Consider the following 23,243-nt stretch of genomic DNA (forward strand, 5'->3'; position numbering starts at 1 on the left):
TTTCTGAGGAATCTCCAGACTGACTTCCATAGTGGCTTTACCAGTTTGCATTCCCACCAACAGTGGGTTAGTGTCACTTTTTCCCCACATCCTCTCTAGCATCTGTTGTTGGTAGATTTCTGTATGTGAGCCATTCTAACTGGGGTGAGGTGAAACCTCATTGTGGTTTTCATTTGCATTGCCCTGATTGCTAGTGATCCTGAACTTTTTTTCATGTGTCTGTTGGCGATTAGGATTTCCTCTTTTGAGAAATGTCTATTGAGGTCCTTGGCCCATCTGTTACGTGAGTTGTTTGTTTTGTTGTTGTGGAGTTTCTTGATCTCTTTGTAGATTCTGGTTATTAATCCTTTATCTGTTGCATAGTTTGCAAATATTTTTTCCCATTTTGTTGGTTGCCTCGTCACTCACCTGTTTCTTTTGCAGTACAGAAACTTCTCAGTTTGATGCAATCCCAATTGTTAATTTTGGCATTGACTGCCTGTGCTTCCAGGGTCTTTTCCAAGAAGTTTTTGTCTGTGCCTATATCTTGCAGGGTTTCTCCAATGTTCTGTAATAATTTGATGGTGTCATGTTGTAAATTTAGGTCTTTAATCCATGTTCAGTGAATGTTTGTGTAAGGTGAAAGGTAGGAGTCTTGCTTCATGCTTCAGCACATGGAAATCCAATTTTCCCAGCACCATTTATTGAATAGACTGTCTTTGCTCTAGGAGTTGGTTTTAGATCCTTGATCAAATATAAGTTGGCTGTATATGTTTGGATTGATCTGGTGTTTCTATTCTGTTCCATTAGTCTATCCATCTGTTTCTACCAGTACCACACTGTTTTGATAACAACTGCCCTGTAGTATGTGCTGAAATCTAATATTGTGATGCCTCTGGCTTTGTTTTTGTTGTACAAGATTGCTTTAGCTATTCGAGGTCTCCTGTGCCTCCATATGAATTCCAACATCATTTTGTCCAGATCTGAGAAGATTGTCTTTGGTATTTTGATTGGTATCGCATTGAATCTATAAATTGCTTTTGCGAGAATGGATATTTTGATGATGTTGATTCTTCCAATCCATGAGCATGGAAGATTTTCCATTTTTTGGTATCCTATTTCTTTCTTTAAGATTTTTGTAATTCTTATCATAGAGATCTTTAACATCCTTGGTTAAGTTTATTCTAAGGTATTTGATTGTGTTTGTGATATTGTGAATGGGATGGATCTTAGCAGTTCTTCCTCGGCCGTGGCATTGCCTGTGTATACAAAGGCTGTTGATTTTTGTGCATTGATTTTATATCCTGCTACTTTGCTAAGCTCTTCTGTGAGTTCCAATAGTCTCTTAGTAGAATTCTTTGGGTCCCCTAAATAAAGAATCGTATCATCTGCAAAGAGGGATAGTTTGACTTCTTCCTTCCCAATTTGTAACCCTTTAATTTCCTTTTCTTGCCTAATAGCTCTGGCTAAAACTTCCAGAACTATATTGAATAGCAGTGGTGAGAGTGGGCATCCCTGTCTGGTACCAGATCTCAGTGAAAATGCTTCCAACTTTTCCCCATTCAATAGGATGTTGGCTGTGGGTTTTTCATAAATTGCTTTGATTGTATTGAGGAATGTTCCTTCCATACCCAGTTTGCTTAGAGTTTTCATCATGAAAGGGTGTTGTATTTTATAAAATGCTTTCTCTGCGTCTATTGAGAGAATCATATGGATTTTCTTCTGCAGTGTGTTAATGTGGTGTATCACGTCGATTGTTTTGTGAACACTGAACCATCCATGCATACCAGGGATAAATCCCACTTGGTCTGGGTGGATGATCTTTCTAATGTGATGTTGCATTCTATTGGCCAGAATTTTATTGAGTATTTTTGCATCTATGTTCATCAGGGATATTGGTCTGTAATTCTCTTTCAATACTGCATCTTTTTCCAGCTTAGGAATTAAGGTGATGCTGGCTTCATAGAAAGAATTTGGGAGGATTCCCTCTTTTTCGATTGTTCTGAATAGTTTGAGAAGAATTGGAGTTAGTTCTTCTCTAAATGTCTGGTAGAACTCAGCAGTGAATCCATCTGGTCCTGGGCTTTTCTTTGTTGGGAGGGCCTTTATTACTGTTTCAATTTCTGTCTCAGTTATGGGTCTGTTTAGGTTTTCTATGTCTTCCTGGTTCAATTTAGGTAGGTTTCATGTGTCCAGGAATCTATCCATTTCTGATAGATTTCCGTGTTTGCTGGCATACAAGTCCTTGTAGTAATTTCTGATGATTCTTTTTATTTCTGTGGTATCTGTTGTTACGTTTCCTTTTTCATCTCTAATTTTATTGATTTGGGTCTTTTCTCTTCTTTTGTTAGTTAGTTGGGCCAGTGGTGTGTCACTTTTATTTTTTCAAAAAACCAGCTCCTTGGCCGGCGCCATGGCTCAATAGGCTAATCCTCCGCCTTGCGGCGCCGGCACACCGGGTTCTAGTCCCGGTCGGGGCATCGATCCTGTCCCGGTTGCCCCTCTTCCAGGACAGCTCTCTGCTGTGGCCAGGGAGTGCAGTGGAGGATGGCCCAAGTGCTTGGGCTCTGCACCCCATGAGAGACCAGGAGAAGCACCTGGCTCCTGCCATCAGGATCAGCGCGGTGCGCCGGCCGCAGCGCGCCAACCGCGCTGGCCATTGGAGGGTGAACCAACGGCAAAAAGGAGGACCTTTCTCTCTGTCTCTCTCTCTCTCTCACTGTCCACTCTGCCTGTCAAAAAAAAAAAAAAAAAAAAAACAGCTCCTTGTTTGGCTGATTTTTTGTAAGGTTTTTTGGATTCAATCCTGTTGATTTTTTTCTCTGATTTTAATTATTTCTCTTCTCCTACTAGATTTGGGTCTGGTTTGCTGCAGTTTGTCTAGATCCTTGAGATGCACTGAAAGCTCATTTATTTGGTGCCTTTCCAATTTCTTTTTTTTTCTTTATTTTATTTTTTAACTTTTATTTAATGAATATAAATTTCCAGTGTACAGCTTATGGATTACAATGGCTTCTCCCTCCCATAACTTCCCTCCCACCCACAACCCTCCCCTCTCCTGCTCACTCTCCCCTCCCATTCACATCAAGATTCATTTTCTATTTTCTTTATATACAAAAGATGAATTCAGTATATATTAAGTAAAGATTTCAACAGTTTGCACCCACATAGAAACACAAAGTGAAACATACTGTTTGAGTACTAGTTATAGCATTAAATCAAAATGTACAGCACATTAAGGACAGAGATCTCACATGAGGAGCAAGTGCACAGTGGCTCCTGTTGTTGACCCAACAAATTGACACTCTTGTTTATGGTGCCAGTAACCACCCTCGGCTCTTATCATGAGTTGCCAAGGCTATGGAAGCCTACCAAGTTGGCGACTCTGATCATATTTAGACAAGGTCATAAAAGACAGGGTGAGGATAGTAACCAATGATCCTAAGAGTGGCATTAACCAGGTCTGAACAATTATACAGCATTAAGTGGGGAAGAGGACCATCAGTACACACAGGTTGGGAGTAGAGCCATTGGTGGTAGAGTAGAGGTTATGATTATGAAGGAATGATGATGTAGGCACCTACTGCTATAAACTTTCCTATCAACACTGCTTTTGCTGTATCCCGTAAGTTTTGATATGCTGTGCTGTTATCCTCATTTAGTTCCAGAAAGTTTTTGATTTCTCTTTTAATTTCTTCTATGACTGATTGTTCATTCAGGAGCATGTTGTTCTGTCTCCATGTGTTTGCGTACACTGTAGTGATTCCTGAGTTGGTAATTTCCAACTTCATTCCACTGTGGTCTGAGAAGCTGCATGGTATGATTCTAATTCTTTTGAATTTGCTGTGACTTGCTTTATGGCCTAATATGTGGTCAGTCCTAGAGTAGGTTCCATGCACTGCTGAGAAGAATGTAAATTCTTTAAATGTAGTATTGAAAATTCTGTAGATATCTGTTAGATCCATTTGGGCAGTAGTGTCGTTTAAATCTACTGTTTCCTTGTTGTTCTTCTGTCTAGTTGATCTGTTTATTTCTGAGAGTAGAATATTGAAGTCCCACAGTACTATTGTATTGGAGTCTACATCTCCCTTTAAGTCCCTTAGCATATCTTTTAAATAAACTGGTGCCCTGTAATTAGTTGCATATACATTGATAATAGTTACATCTTCCTGTTGAATTGATCCTTTAATCATTTCATAGTGTCTCTCTATGTCTCTCTTAACAGTTTTTTTGTTAAAGTTTATTTTGTCTGATATTAAGATGGCTACACCCATTCTTTTTTCATTTCTGTTGGCATGGAATATATTTTTCCAGCCTTTCACTTTCAGCCTATATGGATCATTGTTGGAAAGATGAGTTTCTTGTAAGCAGCAAATAGATGGTTTTGATCCTTAATCCATTCAGCCAGTCTGTGTCTTTTAACTGGAGAATTGAGGCTATTAACGTTCAATGTGACTATTGATAAGTAGTAACTTTGCCTTGCCATTTTGCCAAAGATATTTTCTAATATATGCTTTGAACTTCCTGTAATCTTTTACTGTGAGGCTTTCTTCCTTTACCTTCTTTCATATTGATGGCCGTGTTTCTGTGTGTAACACATCTTTGAGCATCTTTTGCAGGGCTGGACGAGTGGCAACAAATTCTAATTTCTGTTTGCTGTGAAAGGTCTTTCTTTCACCTTCATTCACAAATGAGAGCTTTGCAGGATATAATATTCTGGGCTGGCAGTTTTTCTCTCTTAGTACCTGGACTATATCTCTCCATTCCCTCCTAGCCTGTAGGGTTTCTGATGAGAAGTCTGCTGTTAGTCTAATTGGAGATCCTCTGAGAGTAATATGACATTTCTCTCTTGCAAATATTTGATTGTTAAACATGATTTTACTTTGTTTTAGTTGAACAACTTTCATAAAATGAGAATAGTCTCCTCTATTCATAATTTGCAAATACTTTGGTGAAAATTTGAGTTCTGAATTTTATCAAATGTTTTCACATGTGTATATTTACATGATTTGTCTTCTTACTGTAATTATATTAATCCTTTCTCATCTCATCACCATAATGAATACCTGAAACAGGCCTCATTACAAAGAAGAGAGGTACCTTTTGTCTCACAGTTCTGGATATGCAAGATCAAGTGGCCTCATCTGGTGATGGACTTCTTGCAGGCAGACTCCTGAGACAGCCCAAAGCATCACTTAGCAAGGGACAGGAGTGCAATTATGTATGTGTGTCTTTCCCTTTGTCTTTGTCTTTCTCTCTGTCTTTGTCTTTCTCTCTGTCTTTCTCTTTCTCTTTCTCTTTCCTTCAAAAGCCACTAGGATTCAGAAGACCTCACCTCCAAACACCATAGTAGGTTTAACTTTCCAGTTTCTTTAATATTTTACAATAGAGATTAAATTTCAACATAAGAAGCTTTGGAAGCCACTCAAACCATATCCAAACCATAGCAGAATGAAATTCTATGGAAGTGATATTTAATGTTAAATCACCCTGCATTAGTGGACACATTCTGATTTGATACTGATTTGTTATTCTTATATTGTGTTTCTGCATTTGGCTTTTATTTAGTACTTCTGCATTTATGTCATTAAACACAAGTGCTTTATAGGTTTCTTGCTCATGTTAGTATCAAAACTAGCCTCCTTCTAAAATGAGCTGGATACTTCTTTTGCTTTAGCCTGAAAATGTTTTTTCTAAAATGGGAATTTTATATTATGCTTACATTTGTTAAAATTTCCCGTTATTTTTTCTGAATGTTTTGTCTCTTTTGAGGGGTTACTTCTCTCACTATTATTCCATTTTATCACTCAGACCAATTTCAATAACTCGTGTTTCACTGGTAGAACTTTCATTTTGTGCAGCTTTTCAAGTTTCTATGTTTACATTATATGCTATCATTATGATACTTTTGAAAAGATGTATTTAGTTATTTGAAAGTCAGAGTTACAGATATATATGGAGACAGAGAGGCAGAGAGAGAGAGAGAGTCTTCCATCTGTGGTTCACTCCACCAATGGCTGCAACAGTTGGGGCTGAATCAGGAACTCAAAGCTTCTCCTAGGTCTCTCACGTGGGTACAAGGGCCCAAGTACTTGGGCAATCTTTCACTGGTTTCCCAGGCACCTTAGCAGGGAGCAGATAGGAAGTGGAGCAGCAGGGACTCTGACCTACATCCCCTTTGGGTGCCAGCATTTCAGGCCATGGCTTGACTCTATGCCACAACACTGCCCCAGTCATTTTCATTTTAGTGTTACTATTTTGTCTTTTCTGTTGCTTACAAATATTACCTTACTGAGGCTTAGTTGCTTTACTGGCCTTTCAGGCTTGGGTTTGGTTTCAGACATGATTATTAATGTAAAAAAATTCTGTTTTGTTAATTTCTGATTTTATCCTTTTAAAATTCTGTCTTCTGACATCTTTATGTACCCCATTTGTTTTCATTTTCTCTTGTTTTTTAATCTATTTAAATCTATGAGTATGTTGAGAATTTTCATAGCAGAATCTTTTTTGCATATCTGCTTCCTCAATTTTATTATATGTAATTTGCAATTTAGATGTTAGCCTCCCCTTAATTCATTAATTATTTAAAAGCTTTTCCACTCAATGGTTGAAAATTTTGATTTATACTTTTATTGTGTTTTTGTCTTTACGTATGCTATAAACTTTCTGGAGTTTATTTTATTATACCAAGACTAGTTTGCATCTATAAATGTTCTCTTTGTGTTTTTTTTTATTTTATTTTTTTAAGGTAGAAAAGAATGACAAGTACTTTTAATAAACTGTGTTTTAAAGAATTGTGCATCTTCTGTTTTTTTATGTACAGTAGTTAAAAAAAAGTTAAATACTTGTATTCATTGTGTTAGTATACTCTTCCATATTGTTATTTTTCCATGCCTTTCTCAGAGGTATAAGACTTTCATTATAATCTTCATGTTTTCCCAATTTTTGTTTCATATACTTTGAAAAATTATTATTGGTTTCATAATACATGTTACTTCTGAAGCTTCTTAATGGCCTGTTCCTTTTATCAGTATTAAAATTCTTCATCTCTTTTAATGTTTTCTCCAATATTAACATTGTGACATCTGATTTTTGCATATTAACATTTGCTTAATATAGCTCTTTTCATCTTTCTTTTCTTCAGTTTCCCTGTATAATTGGGTTTGAGGGATGTCTTATAAAAAATTACTGGAATTAGATTTTTTTAATCCAATATGGAAATTTTTAATTTTTAACCATTGAATTTAAGGCATTTCCATTTATCGTTATTTTGGTTGCTTGGAATTATTATTTTCTTTTTTAATGTGTTTTCTAGGTTGTGGTCTCCTTGCCCACCTTCTGTTGGACTGATAAATTTTTCTTAATTCTATTGTTCCTCTGCTATTTTACAAATAAATTATGTTTCTACTTTTTTGTGGTTACCTTTACATGATTAACAAAAATGTTCAAAAATATTTTTCTATCATTCAGAGCTAATAAATATCACTAAAAACAACAAAAAAGAGCCTTAGCATATTTCATTTTCTTGTATGCCACCTTCCAAATTGCATCCCTATTATCTTTTAAACCTCACTGCTATTATTTTGAATTTTGTATGCAGGTGGTTTAATTTTCTAAATCACACATATATATGTATAGTTATATATGTGTGTGTATGTGTATAATGTCTACTTTAGAATATATTTTATTACTTTCTTTGCTATCTATGATTTCTTTCATCTTATTCCTTCAGCCTGGAGTTTTTCTTATTGGTGGTTTATATTGTATAGCGATTCTTTCAGAGACAATCTTGAGTAATAAACTGCAAACTTCCTTTCAATTAAAAAAATAAATCTTCTACCTCTCATTTGCATAATTATTTGGCTATAGAATTCCATCCTCAAAGTTTTTTTCTCCTTAACAATATTGAGGATATCATTTTGCTGCCTCTTGTATCCTAGGTTGATCACAAGAAATATGATGTCAGTCTTATTTATCTGTAATCATTTTTTTCACTCAATCAGCTTTAAAGATTTTTCTCTTTATTCTTGATGCTCACCATATCTAGGTGTGTGAGTAGACTTCATCTTTAATATGCACCACAGCCAGAAGAATTTTTTAATTATGAGAAATTTCCCATAATGCTAAATGCTGTATTTCTCCCAATTTTCTGTATTTATTCCTCCTGGAAGTGCCTTTAAATAGATATTAGAACTTAATGCCATCTATGTATCATAACTCATAACCAATTTCCACGTCTTCATTCCTTCTCCCCACATATAGACATGGTGTCTGTCTTCAATCTGTTCTCATCTGCTGTCTTCAGAGGTTTCACACGGTTCTTAATGCATCTTGCTTCACAGTTCCATTTTGCAGTTATTTAAAATATCTTTTCTGTTGTCTTTAAGGATTTGGGGTGAAAACTGTATGAGGACACTTCAAAAAATTCATGGAAAATTGAGTTAAAAGACTTATTTTGGTGCAGATAAACTTTGCAATCCATCAGCAACATTTTCATAATATTTTCCTTGACCTTTTGAAGACCCTGCCTAAGCATGGGTCAGTTTTAATTCCATTCTCAATGTACATTTTGAAGTACTTTCATCCTTGAGAGTGATGGTTATAAACAGTACTCATTTGCCAACTTCAGTCTAATTTATGTTTTGTAATATTTATTAGCAATGTAAGTCAGCTGTGACACTGTTAAGATGAGATTGGAGTTTGCCCAGGCAAGTAAAGTAGAAGAATTGGATGATGAAGTAGAGGTGCTCACAAGTTCATGTTTGGAATGGTGAACTTGAGTACCCAGCTGCAGTGGGAATCAAGAGCAGACAAACAGAGGCTGAACTTGGGAAAGCTGTAAGACGAGAGTTTCTGATAATGAGTCCCGGTGGTACTGATAAGTGAACTGGTAACTGGTATCAAGATATGAACCTATTTATAGAAAAAGAGAATCAAATTTCCAGGTTTATAAATAGAAAAGGTCCCCACACTGAGGGAATGTAATGGATGTGTTTGAGGTTTGCTGATGAGGGATTTAGGTTTTGTAAGAGAATCAAAGAATTTTGAGATCAAATCGTTGGAGTGGTCACTTCTGTGGAAGCTGATGTGACATTTGTGGCCATTTATAAAAGTTGTATTTTCAAAGGACTACTTGCATTAGCACAGTATATGAGTAGAGAATTGGTGTGTCAAGTGTTTAATTTTATATACTTTTCCCACAATGATAAAGCAAATGTAGTTCTCTTTTTCTATTTCTCAGGATCAAAGATTTTGCTATAATTTTAAGATAAGGCTAGTTTTGTGACTTTAGACCTATTTAGTCCACATATACACACTTTTTGGATTGAGATTACTTGCCTCCATACTGAGAGCACATTTAAGACACGAATATTCATTTGGACATAAAAGGATGTTATTGCTTATAAAACTAGGCCTTATTTCTTTGGTTACAATGTAGTCCCCTGCACATGCTGTAGCCATATTATTACCCAGAGAGACATGAATTATTGAAATAAATGTTAGCAGCCTAAAATTACATGTAGCTCAATTGTATTTGAATTAAGATGAATATCAGAGAGTCCCAAAGTAACATGCCCAATATATATGCCTTTTAATTTGTTGTTGAGACACTGAATATTCGTTATTTCTTATAATTTCAGTGCATCTAGCACTTAGGACCAAACATTTCAACATTTTAACATTGCTTGTTGATACAAGCTTTTATTGATTGTTCAAAAATGGAGAAGTAATAGCTTTGCCAGCACTTACAATTAAGATTAAACAAACTGGTGAAAGGAAATGAAATGTGAATTAAAAGTGTAACTGATCTTCAGATATTGAATAGAAGAGTTATCTTTGAAATTCAAATTTGGATCAGGGACTGTAGATCAGAAACGAACAAAGTGGTCAACTTACAGGTATTGAACCTTAATTTTGAAAAAAAAAAAGTTTCTGTATAAAAAGTGCAAAAAAAATGAATTAAAGCTACTACCTTTTACCTGAGACAGGAGCAAAGATGTGAGGAAGAGAATTCAAGAAATCCATGATTTTATCATATGGAGTTTGATCTCTGTAAGCACAAATTTAAGTACTAAGTAGACTTAACCACTACATGAAATAGGAATCACATGCTGAAATGTGTTAACTTTGTTTATTGCTTCTTACAATAATGAGGATCATCGTCCTAACTGGTTAATCAGGTGCTGTATGCCTAGACGAGTGCTACTCAACTTCTAGAGGTTATCTGTCATCACTGAAACATGTGGTGTGCTAATCATGGTACAGTTCTTTTCAGAGGATCCAAATAACTGGAAGCTAAGATAACATTTGGTGAAATTCAACAAAATAAAGAATTGATGTGAATACCTTGGGGCAAAAAAATAAAAATTCTAGTCAGAGATTCATCGTTAGAGATGAAGTAGGGTACATCTGGGAAGGTGGTCATTTTATTTTTATTTATTTAACTTTTATAATCTTATTTTTTTAGTTCCAATGTCCTTTGTCTTTGTCTTTTCGATTTTTGGAAACAGCAATACTGAGACGTACAAAGGAAGTAGTTAGTTCTGTTGCTGCCTTTGGTTTAAATGGTTTGTAGTTCAGCAAGATCTGCACTAAGAAATTATAACAATAGTGTAGTAAGTGTCAGCCTTTACCAAAATGAAGCTGCTGATTTTTTGCACTCAAGTCATAACTAATGGCTGGCACATTCAGAGTGATTAAGTTGCATGAAGAAAAATATCTATGAAATCATAGCTATATACTACCCATGACTTGATTACGACACACATTGCAGTATAATAACACAGAAACAGTTCATTAAATGTTTTTAAAATACATGTTAGTTTTGTGCTAGGCTATTAGCCAAACCTCATTTTGTACTTTGCTATTATACCTTGAATATCACACACGTATAAAGCAAAATAATTTTTCCTTTTGAAAGGCTGTTGTACTTGTAAATGTAATCTTACTATCAATGCAGATAAAGCAACAAAGAAGCCTTCTTGGTTACAAAAGAAGGATAAAGAATGTAATTTTAATCTCTGAATTTAAATTTACGTTCATGGCTCTCCTCTTTAAAAAATTAAGTGCAAATAGAATTAGGACTTCCTTTTTTTTTTTTTTTCCTGTTGTAGATCTTGTTCACAGTATAAAGACTACAGGGTTTCTAATTTCTGTAAATAATTGCTCAGTCACTGAGAAGAGGTAGGTATGTGAAATTAAATCAATAAGTCAGACATGAGCAGCCCCTGAAGGATGCGAGGTTTCCTTCCTAGTCTCAATGGGAGTTGTTTTTTTTGTTTGTTTCTGCAGAGTATCTGTACAACCACCACTGCATTTTTGCACTTTTTCTTCCTGGCTTCATTCTGTTGGGTTTTGACTGAGGCGTGGCAGTCCTATATGGCTGTAACTGGAAAAATTAGGACACGGCTTATAAGGAAACGCTTTCTGTGCCTTGGATGGGGTAAGCTTATATGTACAACCCTTTCATACTCTTGTTAAATGATGTTGCACATTTACATTCTGAAGCAGTGGAGGGTGATTATCCCCAAGCTACTCTGTCTTTGATTTGATATGTAGACATGGAAATATATGGAGGTGGTTAGTTTTGAACATCACTGATCACCAAACTTTAAAAAGGAAAATATATTGAAGATGCATGTAGTTATTCAGTTAATCAACAGTGCCTATATGGTGTAAGATGAAACTTGGGGTACAGGAGTACAAAGTACTTTCTTCTAATGCTTTTGGAAAATGAAAAAAATATTTGGAGTTCAAAGAATGACAATTCAATAGTCATGCACTCCCTTCAAAAAAACTTTAAGGACTCCATGAAATCTCAAAACAATTTTCCAAAGAAAACAAAACAAAACAAAAAACAAAAAGCTGTTCATGGGGTAAGTGTTGCAGTGCAGTGAGTTAAACTGCCGCTTGGGACACCATCATCCCATATCAGTGTCAGTGTAAGGGCCAGCTCCTCTAATTCTCTTTCAGCTTCCTGCTATTATGCCTGGGAAAGCAGTGGATGATGCCCAAAGTCTTTGTGTCCCTGCCATCCTCATGGGAGACCCATATTCAGTTCTGGGCTCCTGGCTTCCTCATGGCCTGGCCTTGACTATTGTAGACATTCAGAGTGTGAACCAACAGATGTCCTTCTGTCTTTCCATCTCTTTATCTCTCTCCCCAACCTTTGTATTGTGTGTACTCTCTCTCTCGCTCTCTCTCTCTCTCTCTCTCTCTCTCTTAATCTGCCCTTTAAATAATTAAATCTTTTTTTTTTTTTTAAAAAAAAACCTGTCATGTCACAGGAAGAAAGCCATTTAGAGAATGAGTAAAACCTCATGGTTAGTCAGTGGGGTCTTCAAATAATTTCTAGATAGAATTGCTGATGAACTGAGAATTAATTAATTATTTGCCTTCTTTATTAGGAAAAATGTCTCTCAAATTGACTCACGACAAGGACATCTCAAAAATCTATACATTTCATGAGGCCTATTTTAATGATAGCTTAGTTAATTTAAGCAGCTGGTTTTATAAAAAGCCTAGGACTTTTTTTTGAGTGTTGGAGGATACACACTAAAAATCTGGTGAATTTAAAACCAAATATACTTTTATAACAAATATCTACTCTATCAAATGAGAGAATAGGATACAAGAGGTAGCCTGTGAACTTACAAGTAAATGGGCTTATGACAATAAAAAAAATTATGCTGGTAAAAGAGGACCAAGAACATTTAAAGATGATCCATCAGATTTCATAGGGGTTTACCATGTCTAATATGTTAGGACTCTGCCTAGTTAATTCTACCAGTTAAGATGTAGTAGGAAAATATGTTCTGCTTAAACTTTCATAAAATTTCTATATGGGTTCCATGCCAAAACCTTCTAAATTTGAGCTACCATGGAATCAGACCCATTGTTGTCATGACTTAGTACCATAGATAAAAAAAATAGAGAATGCAGGTACAAGAACACATTCGTTGATAGAGAATAGAGTCATGATTTGCAAGATTGGTTACCACCTTATGTAATATTGTTTGTTTCCAACTAGTCTCTCAGTTTACAGTTAATATTAAAATAGCTCTCTGCTATGGCCCGGGAGTGCAGTGGAAGATGGCCCCAAGTGCTTGGGCCCTGCACCCCATGGGAGACCAAGATAAGTACCTGGCTCCTGCCTTGGGATCAGTGCGGTGCACTGGTCATGGCAGCCATTGGAGGGTGAACCAACGGCAAAGGAAGACCTTTCTCTCTGTCTCTCTCTCTCACTGTCCACTTGCCTGTCAAAAACAAAAACAAAAAAAAAAAACAAAAAAATATTCTGAGTAGTAAAATGCCAAAATTCCTGTGGCTGGATTATAAGACATTCTGTGAGTGGGCAGAATAGTGGCATGTGAATTTTGTTATGAGTCACTACAACCTAATGAATTCAGGAAAAAATTTAAGCACAAATTCTATGTAACAAGGAGTTTTAATCCCTCAATTATAACCCAGGAAAGAATTACTTTTTTCTAATGAAGATAGTCCAATCAATCAAAAAAGTCAATAAATACCTACATGATGAAGGAAAGAGTGGTAGAGATGAAGGAGACTAAATTTTTAATTTGTTATGTATATAATCATCCATATTTGTTCAAAACTACCATATGTCTCTCTGAGATGCTGTCTCTAGTTCTTGACATGAAATCTCATGAAGGAACATGATGTCACTAGAGAAGGTTCACAAAAGAAAGAGCAGCAGGAAGGATGGGAATGATAGGAAGAAATAAGAGGGGCAAAGGGAATGCAAGACGATGGCATGATGAACTTTCCAACCTGAAAGGCAAATATAATCTTCCTGAATAGAAGGAATTACCAAGACTTGGACAAACTTTAAACTATGTAAATTAGGTTGAGCTCTCTTCACCAAACTCAAATGAACCAAGTGTGATTTACATAAACATAAATTAAAAGAAGATCTTAGGCCAGAATTGGTGCAGGTAACTGAATTCCCTGTTCCTACATTCTTGTTATATTAAGTGAATTATAAAAACAGAGATAACTGATGAGATTTTATCTTTTCTACTTTATAAGTACAATTCGATGTGGGTCAATATGTGGCCAACTGAATGTTGCATTTTTTTGATATTCAATCACACTAGCACATCCAGCTTTTGCCTTTCTGACTTTATAACTATAAATTTCCTTCATAACAGTATCAACCCCTAGGGAAAAAAATAACTTAAAAGATATACTAAATCTCTGTTATTACTTCCCTTTAAACCCATGCCAAATGTGGTGGTAACCTAGCAACATCAGAGAAGTGCACTAAGTTAAAAACCCAGCTGTCCCTCTCATATTTTTGTACTTGAAAGAAATTTTGTAATGGAAACATACTTTGTGAAATACGCCATCCAAAAGTAGTCGCTTTGGATGTTTGTCCTGGCTTTTCTTGGGCCCCTGTGCACAGTGGTTACAGCTGAATATGAAATGTGCCATCGCTTTTCTTGCAGGTTTACCAGCATTAGTAGTGGCCACATCAGTAGGCTTCACCAGGACGAAGGGATATGGCACTGATCACTAGTAAGTCCATCCATAGTGATAAATCATATTTTTATTTAAGCAAGTGATTAAATATTTATTAGTCTTGTTTGGCATTACTTATATCTTACATTTTGTCGTGGAGTCATTAACAGTGATAGCACTTGCATTAATGAAAAATGATATAAGACCACTTAAGTGTACAAGATTTAAGAAATAGAGGCCACATCACTGTTTAGAATCCTTGTTTTAATATCGCATTTTAATAAGACCAATGTATTTGTTTTTTTAAATATTTCACTATTCAAAATGCATATTGTCTCAAAAATATTTTAGAACTATATAAATATTGATGCATTTTCCTTTTAGAATGTGATTCTGCTCTGATACTTTAATTTTATTGATGCTAGTGTGTATTATTATTAGCCAACTTCTGTTACATTGGTTCAAATTTTGTTTCTATGTTGGAGTAATTATACTAAAAATTATAGAACAAGGAATCAACTGATTTTACATTAGAAAATTCTTGGGCTGTGGAAGAAATTGGAAAGGAGAAAAGGTACTATGATTCCAACCCATTTATGACTATAATGTTGACAAATTCTATGAGAGACTTATTGTAAAGCTTACATTTAAGAAATCAAATTTAAAACAATGAATTCTTATGTTTTACTGCATTTGTTCTGAAATTTTTATAGGCAGTTAAGAAATGATGAAAGAAATGTGCATGAATTTCAAAATGTAATGCTCTGTTTAATCCTCTTTAGGTTTGAGATCATTTAATTAGGCTGTCTGGTTGGTTCATCCAAATTGGGAGCATACCAATAGATATCACTGCACTTGTGCACCCGAAAGAAATATCTGAAAAGTTTAAAGATGTAGAGATATCATAGCACTTGCTTTTCTTATGAAATCTGTACTATCAAAAAAAAAAATTCTAGCAGCATACATAGTAGAATGCTCCTAACTATAGTACTACTATTTTTATTATTTTCTACAATAATATGACTACAAATAATATAATCCACTATTTGATAGGCACCGTATTGGAAATATGGAAAAAAGCAGGATTGTAGTTGTTGTAATTCCTATTTTCAAGGAGTTTATAATTAAAATATACAATGAAATGAGTAGTGTATTGATTTTATAACTATAATTTTTCTTTATAACAGTATAAACGCCTAGGGGAAATATAACAAGATATACTGTATCTCTGTTAGTATTACTTCAAAGATAAACTAAATCTCAGTTGGAAGATTAACTTAGACAATAATACAGGAAACAGTCATTGGGAGGCTCAGAGACAACAAAATGAAATGTTCTGTCAGATTAAGTTCTTTTTCTCCAAGTTTTATCTAAAAAATAGATATTTAATTATTTACCCCAAGGTGGTAAAGTAAAATTTTGTCTATGTGCTGTTATAGTAAAGAACATTAGCTAAATGAAGACTTTGAACATACATGCACACATATATGTGTGTCTAGCAATACATGTATTTGTGTGTATACAAGTATATGTTCATATATATTACTAAATATAAATTTTAATTACTGTAAGTTACATTGAGTGACAGTCACCCTACTAAGTGAACAGTTCTGTGAGTTTTGACAAATGCCTAAGTCAGTAACCACCATCACAATCAATACAGAAAAATTTATTGTTAAAACAGATGTAGAGCAGTTACTATTGAGGGTTATTTTTAAAGGCAGCATGCTGATTCTGTGAACTGAGAAGAAATAGAGAATGGGTCAAATATAAGAAGAAAAAAAAAAAAAACAGTTGCTTGAAATGATGGGCATGGCTTTGCATCCACAATAGAAAAAACAAAACAAAGCAAAACAACAAAAACAGTCCCTCACACTTTTCTCATTTTGAGTCTCCTGGATCATGCATATGTAGACATACTGCCCTGCAAAGCCTCTCTTGCCCTCTCTTGTGAGAGAATGAATATTCATGCAAATGTACTATCATGTCTATCAAGGCAAACCCACATCTCTTGGTGAACTTAGTCATTGAAACAAACACAACTGCACTTAGTTTTATTCAAAAGCTTATTTTTAGTGGATTTTCTTACTAGTATGGGAACAAGTAAAATTAGAAGAAAAAACATGTAAATGTAGATGATCCATTTCATGCAGTGATGGCTTTTAATTCAATTTATCCAGATAGCTCAGTGGCCTCAAGGAAGAATAGTTCAATATAAAATTCTAAAAATAATACCGTTCTCGCTTTTGTTATGGGTGTTATGGGGGAAAAGATTACCTTGGTTCTTTTTCTCACATGGAAGAAGAATTTCCAAGTGGACAAAGCAGAGAGAAGGACAAAATTTATTTAAGTCAGAGACCTCCTGGTGGAGAGGCCAGGATGGGTGCTCCAAGAGAGGCAAGACCTGGAGGAGCTTGTGTAGTGGGATATTTAGGTACAATTTTGGAAAAAAAAAAAAAAACTGACAATCATTAGTTATAAAGCAGGGACACAACCCATCAAAAGATCTGATTTGTAATCTTATTTGCCTTCTCTGGCTTGCTCATGATAAAACAAAAAGGATTGGGTAGTTAACTTGTTTTCACAGTAAACTGTGAGCTCAGAAGGATGGAATCACCATTCCCTTGCTATTCTCATAAGACTGGAAGCTCCCAAGGAGTAGGGGAGGCACTTTTGACCTTGCTAAAGATTACTTTTGGGGGCAGCAAGCACTTTACACCCGCAGTTTCCACTGGGACCAACCTGACTGCCTATTAATCTGTCTGACTCCTCACACTTTAAAAGTATGTTTGTAAAGTCCGTGAGGTATGAAGCAGCATTTTATAAAACTTAAGTAATTGTCATCCTTCCAATGAAAGTAAATATAGAAATCTCACTGCAAAAGGATTTAAGTAAAGTCTTTTAACTGTCTGAAGGTAAAGCCTTATAATTAAAGTTTCTTTTTAGTGAGAGGTAAGTAATGTTTCTCACTCATAAAGTAATCTAATTCTTGCTTTCTCCATATCATCTAAGTTCTTTTTAAGTTTACAAATCTTTGAAACATGCCAAAATTCCAAGGCTAAATATTCTATAATCTAAGTTATATGTAGCACTCTTTAATGGTCTAATACTTATCACTAATTTTTGTTAGTTTTTATCTAATATCATTTCCAGCTGCTGGCTCTCTCTTGAAGGAGGACTACTCTATGCTTTTGTTGGACCTGCAGCTGCTGTTGTCCTGGTAAACATGAAAATCAACTATTTTATTTTCTTAGCAAAAACAAACAAAAAAACCTGTGGTCAGTTAGAGTGACAATTTTAATAATGTATTCATTATGTAGAAATTTTAAAATTCTTAAAATTCAGTGAATCTGGTTTGAATAGCAGTTGCTTTCAGTCTTTTGTTATCTTAAATATTCTTATTTTAAATACTGAAAAATTTTAGACTTGGGAGTATGATATTTCTCTTATAGTAATTTCAGATTTGTGAAGAAATTTGAGTGAATTTTGATAAATACTACTTGTTTAATGTATAGAGTCTCATCATTTATTATCATTTCACATTTATAGTGTTCTATACAATCTAGATAATTATTGATAGGAAGATGTCTTTGGGGCTGCCTCTAACTAATTTCAGTTATGTGTGTGTGTGTGTGTGTGTACACATAGTAGGGTTTCTCAACCTCATTGATACCAACATTTTGAAGTAGATATTTCTTTGTTATGGGAGCTTTCCCGTGCATTTTAGGATGTTCAGCAGCCCACCCTCCACCTTCTACAATACTAGTATCATCCTCCAGTTGTAGCAATCAGAAACAGTCTCCATACATTTCTGATCCTGGGAGTCAAAATAAACCCTGGTTGAGAACCATTGCCATATGTAATGCATAAACATCTAAGCATTTGGTTTTTTTATTCCCAAACTAATTCCTTAAAAATTTCCATTATGGTAACCTGCAACTTTTTTTTTCTCTCTCTCTCCCTCCCTCCTTTCCTGTCTCTCTTTTCTCTCTTTCTCTTTTCTCCCCCACCACCCACTGGCTGATTACTAATCTTTGAAGAAAATAAGGGAGAAAAGAAATGGTCTGAATTAAATACAGAGATTCACATCACTATGCAATTAGATTTCTAGTTGGAAAATTACCCTTTGATTTCTTTAACAATTTTTAAAAACTAGAAGCTTGTGATATCTTTCTCAATAATCCTGATATGTGATTTTTTTCTTCCTCTGAAGTGTTTCTTTCCCTCCCCAAAGCTGTAACAGGGAGCAGAAATTGTCCATGAATCACCAGGAAACAAAACCACTATAGGCATGAAAACTAGAGAAGAGCACAGGGAAATCACAGCTAGTAGATACGTTTTTGCTGCACTGAATTTTTATTTAATCAATTGAATCATTTCCCTAAGCTACCAGGTTAATATGCATATAACCCCAGCATGAGGAAACAAAGACATGTGTATAATTGAAAACTAAAGAATGATCTTTGGAGTGGTGATTAATTCCCTCGTGATTAAGTTGTAGATCGGCAGAATCCATGGAATCCATTTTTTCTATTAGTTCAAATAATGAGAAGGTCAAAGATGAATCACTATTCTCTTGATTAAGAGGTATCCTGTCAAGAAACTATGAAAAATGACACCTGTTAGGTTCTTACTGAACAGTTGGGCTTTGGACCTTCTTCCATCAGCAATTAGATTCAACTTCTTATTACTATCTGCATTGGCAGAGGTGGAAGGGTTTTTGCCCAGCAATCTTGGAGGAAAGGGACAAGGAAGGCAAAAAGAAAACACTTTTCCCTGATTGTCTAGGTTTCTCTGCTGCAGTGGATTCTTTTATCAGGAAGTGTTAGCCAGTTAGAGAACTGAGGGTTCTTATCATAACAAGCTGCTACAATTACTAGCACACCTCAGAAAATTTCTGGAAAAAATGAAATGCAAAGATATATTTATTTTAGCGCAAACAATTTCTAAAACTCTACAAAATATTTCATAATACAAAATTTTCAGGAACTTTTTGAAGGCCCTTCGCGTACATAAATTTCATACATTTTTTTGTACCAAAGTAAATTTATCTCTTAATTCCATTTTCCACCAACGTTTCACTCAAGCCTCCTACTCTGAGATTCAAAGTATTTTTCCTCTCAGGTATAGGGTAAACTTCATTTAGTCAATTGATTTTATTTAGGGTTGACTAGGAAAAAATTCCAGATTGACGTTTGGAGCCATTTGAAACTTACACAATTGAAAGATGCTTTCCTCAATATTAACTGCAAAGCATGAAAATTAAATGTACTTTAAGGTTTTTTTTTTTTGAACTTTGAAATAAAATACCACTGTTAAGTTGTTCCTTATGTCTTTATGCACTTAATAAAATGTGAGGGATATGCAGCCTATCACTACTATTGTGAGTATATAACTCTATAGTGATTATAAATTGATTGAATAGAGTTTTCAGAAGAAAAAGGGACCTGATTCTCTTCAAAATCATTGAAAAGTCAATTTTGTTTCTGTTTGACAGGTCAACATGGTGATTGGCATTTTGGTATTTAATAAACTTGTTTCCAGAGATGGGATCCTAGATAAAAAGCTCAAACACAGAGCCGGGTAAGCTGCAATTGGTGGATTTTGAAGAAACATTACCAGTGAATCCCGTTCTTCAATTCCAGATCATCACTGACTGCATTTCACTGTGCTTGTATTTTGTTCTTGATGTACTAGTGTGTCTGGTAGATTCTGCTGTTCCAAAGTTTGCAATGTGCTGTTTTTGAGTAATGTTACCAAAAACATAGAAATAATCAGTAGAACATGAAGAAATCTTCTCAGACAAGAAAACTAGATTTAAAATAGTTATCCTTAAGTAAGAGTTTTGAAGTCCTTCCATTTTTTCATCACAAGGACAGAAGATAGATTTAACCCAGTGTTCATGTGTAACAGGTGTGAATTAGGATAAGGAAATCTAAATAGAGTGAAAATACTACATTTTCATTGGTTTATTATATATTTACATAAATTTATATATCTGAAAAATCTTCACTTGAAGAACTAAATTATCAAACACTATTCTTGTTAGATGTTTTCATTCATTATGAAATTTTGCCTATAACTTGCTCGAGAGTTATTCATAATTTGACTTACCCATTTTAACCACTTTAAAATTTAGTAAAGCATCTATTTTAATTTCATTGTTATAATATCACTCTAGTGACTTAATAACATTTCATATGCAAATTGATAGCAGCTTTTTAAGCTTATTTCATCACTTTAGAAAAAACTTGTAGAAATTTGAATGAAATATTAATGTCTTTGATTTTCCTTTTGTGTCATAAAAAGTTTGTAGCTTTCTCCCTTCTGTTAAACTGTGCTGCCATTCAAAACATACTCTTGTTATTATTCCCTTTGTTTTCATAATTTATGGCATTATTCAATATTAATATTGTTTGATCACCTGCTGGTGAGAATTTTTAGGTCTTCTATGTTATTATAATCTGTGTAATAATTTATAAAATAAGGTAACCCAGATATGTTCTTCCAAGTAAAAGACTAGAGTTAATTGCTATCAGTATAAAATGTTGATCTCACTCATGTCAGACATTAAAATTGCAATGAGATAAAAACATCATGATAGCTCATTTTTGAAGGGAGATCAGTTATCATTTAGAGACTTTTTCATTGTCGGTGAAATGGGATCCTTGATAGGAAGACTTGAACCTGGTAGAGGTGTTGAGCTTTATATACCATTTAGAAATGAAGCTTTCATATGATGACTCTCATTAGTCTACCACATGTGGTTGGAATTGAGAAAATAACTCTTTCAATAACTTCTGCATAGGATACATTGGTCATTCTGAGTACTGAGTACAGAAACAACTCTGCAATATAAACAGAGGTGTTTAGTGGTTAGGATAATGCTTTGAAATCAAAGAAAGCCCTTCTCAGTATCCAGCTCTGCAATTTTCTAGCTCTGTGTGTGTGTGTTTAGGCATATTTCACCTCTCTGATACTCAGTGTCCTCATCTTTTAGATTAGGAAAATAATCCTTACCTCATTATGTGTATGAAATATTGTGTATATAATATATTCATTAGGATACCTAGCAAATGGCAAGCATTCATTCAACAAACAGTGGCAATTCTTGTGATGAGTGAAATGAGGAAGCTAAGTTGGACAGGCTCTAATCAAAGATCTATAAATATCAATCAGGAATCCATTATTTTATCATCTATGATGTTAAGGGGACGAAAAAGGATAATCAAAATGAGTGCAATACTGAGGATTTATTAATTTCAGAGTCAGTATGATTTTTCCCTGGCCCAGTTTGATTCATCCCATTATGAATTTAGAAAATATTCAGGGGGCCGGCATTGTGGCTCAGCGGACTAAAGCCCTGGCCTGAAGCGCCAGCATCCCATATGGGCGCCGGTTCTAGTCCCAGTTGCTCCTCTTCTAATCCAGCTCTCTGCTATGGCCTGGGAAAGCAGTAGAAGATGGCCCAAGTGCTTGGGCCCTTGCACCCACATTGGAGACCTGGAAGAGGCTCCTGGCTCCTGGCTACAGATAGGCGCAACTCCAGCCGTTGCAGTCAATTAGGGAGTGAACCATCAGACGGAAGACCTCTCTCTCTGTCTCTACCTCTCTCTGTAACTCTGTCTTTCAAATAAATAAAATAAATCTTAAAAAAAAGAAAATATTCAGTCTGTATATTAATGAAGACAACTAAAATGTTGAAACTTCTAATTCTAAAAGTATCTTTAGCATTAAATATTTCTCACTGGGTAAACCAAGTTTTAATTCAAAGGCCACTGTTGAGAAACATAAATGTTCAATGTTATAAAAGCAAAATACTTGTTTCCAAAGCAGAAAAGAGCTTAACAAATTAATGACTCTGTTTTTTTTTTTTTAGATTTATTTATTTATTTAACACGCAGAGACAGAGAGAGGAAGAAACAGAAAGAGAGATCTTCCATTCGCTGGTTCACTCAGATGAACGCAATGGCGGTTCACTCAGATGGACGCAATGGCTTGAGCTGGGTGAATCCAAGCTAGGATCCAGGAATTTCTTCCAGGTCTCCCACCTGAGTGCAGGGGCCCAATCACTTGGACCATCTTCCATTGCTTCCCCAGGCTATTAGCAGGGAACTGGATTGGAAGTGGAGTAGCCGGGACTTGAACAGTGCCCATATGGGATGCCAGCACTGCATGTAGAGGCTTAACCTACTATGCTACAATGCTGGCCTCATATCTCTAGGTTTTTAAAAAGTATTTCTATAATATCTAATGCATTGGTAAGCTAAATAAATGCAGATCAAAATTTTTTTCTCTATTACAAGGTATTATTGAAGGAAACTTTTTTCAAATCTATGAATGCTCAATGCCAATTTTAGTTCACAGAGAAGCTTTCAGGATAGTAATAAAGAGTTCAGTGAAGAACAGATAACCATGGCTGGCGCCGCGGCTCACTAGGCTAATCCTCCGCCTTGCGGCGCCGGCACACCGGGTTCTAGTCCCGGTCGGGGCACCAATCCTGTCCCGGTTGCCCCTCTTCCAGGCCAGCTCTCTGCTGTGGCCAGGGAGTGCAGTGGAGGATGACCCAAGTCCTTGGGCCCTGCACCCCATGGGAGACCAGGAGAAGCACCTGGCTCCTGCCATCGGATCAGCGCGGTGCGCCGGCCGCAGCGCGCCAGCCGCGGCGGCCATTGGAGGGTGAACCAACGGCAAAAGGAAGACCTTTCTCTCTGTCTCTCTCTCTCACTGTCCACTCTGCCTGTCAATAAAAAAAAAAAAAAAGAAAGAACAGATAACCAAAA

General features: G+C 35.4%; 1 protein-coding gene across 3 annotated transcripts in view; it reads left to right on the plus strand.

The window, feature by feature from the left end:
* Positions 1 to 23,243, plus strand: part of ADGRB3 (adhesion G protein-coupled receptor B3) — an 862,679-nt gene that overhangs the window by 776,875 nt on the left and 62,561 nt on the right. For all 3 annotated transcript variants that reach the window (XM_062187566.1, XM_062187568.1, XM_062187567.1), the window contains 4 exons: positions 11,272 to 11,422; positions 14,448 to 14,517; positions 17,614 to 17,680; positions 19,958 to 20,043. In XM_062187566.1, coding sequence (XP_062043550.1) covers positions 11,272 to 11,422; positions 14,448 to 14,517; positions 17,614 to 17,680; positions 19,958 to 20,043 — 374 coding nt within the window. The remainder of the gene's footprint in view (positions 1 to 11,271; positions 11,423 to 14,447; positions 14,518 to 17,613; positions 17,681 to 19,957; positions 20,044 to 23,243) is intronic.

This window comes from Lepus europaeus, chromosome 3 (assembly GCF_033115175.1).
Source record: "Lepus europaeus isolate LE1 chromosome 3, mLepTim1.pri, whole genome shotgun sequence".
NCBI classification, from domain to species: Eukaryota; Metazoa; Chordata; class Mammalia; order Lagomorpha; family Leporidae; genus Lepus; species Lepus europaeus.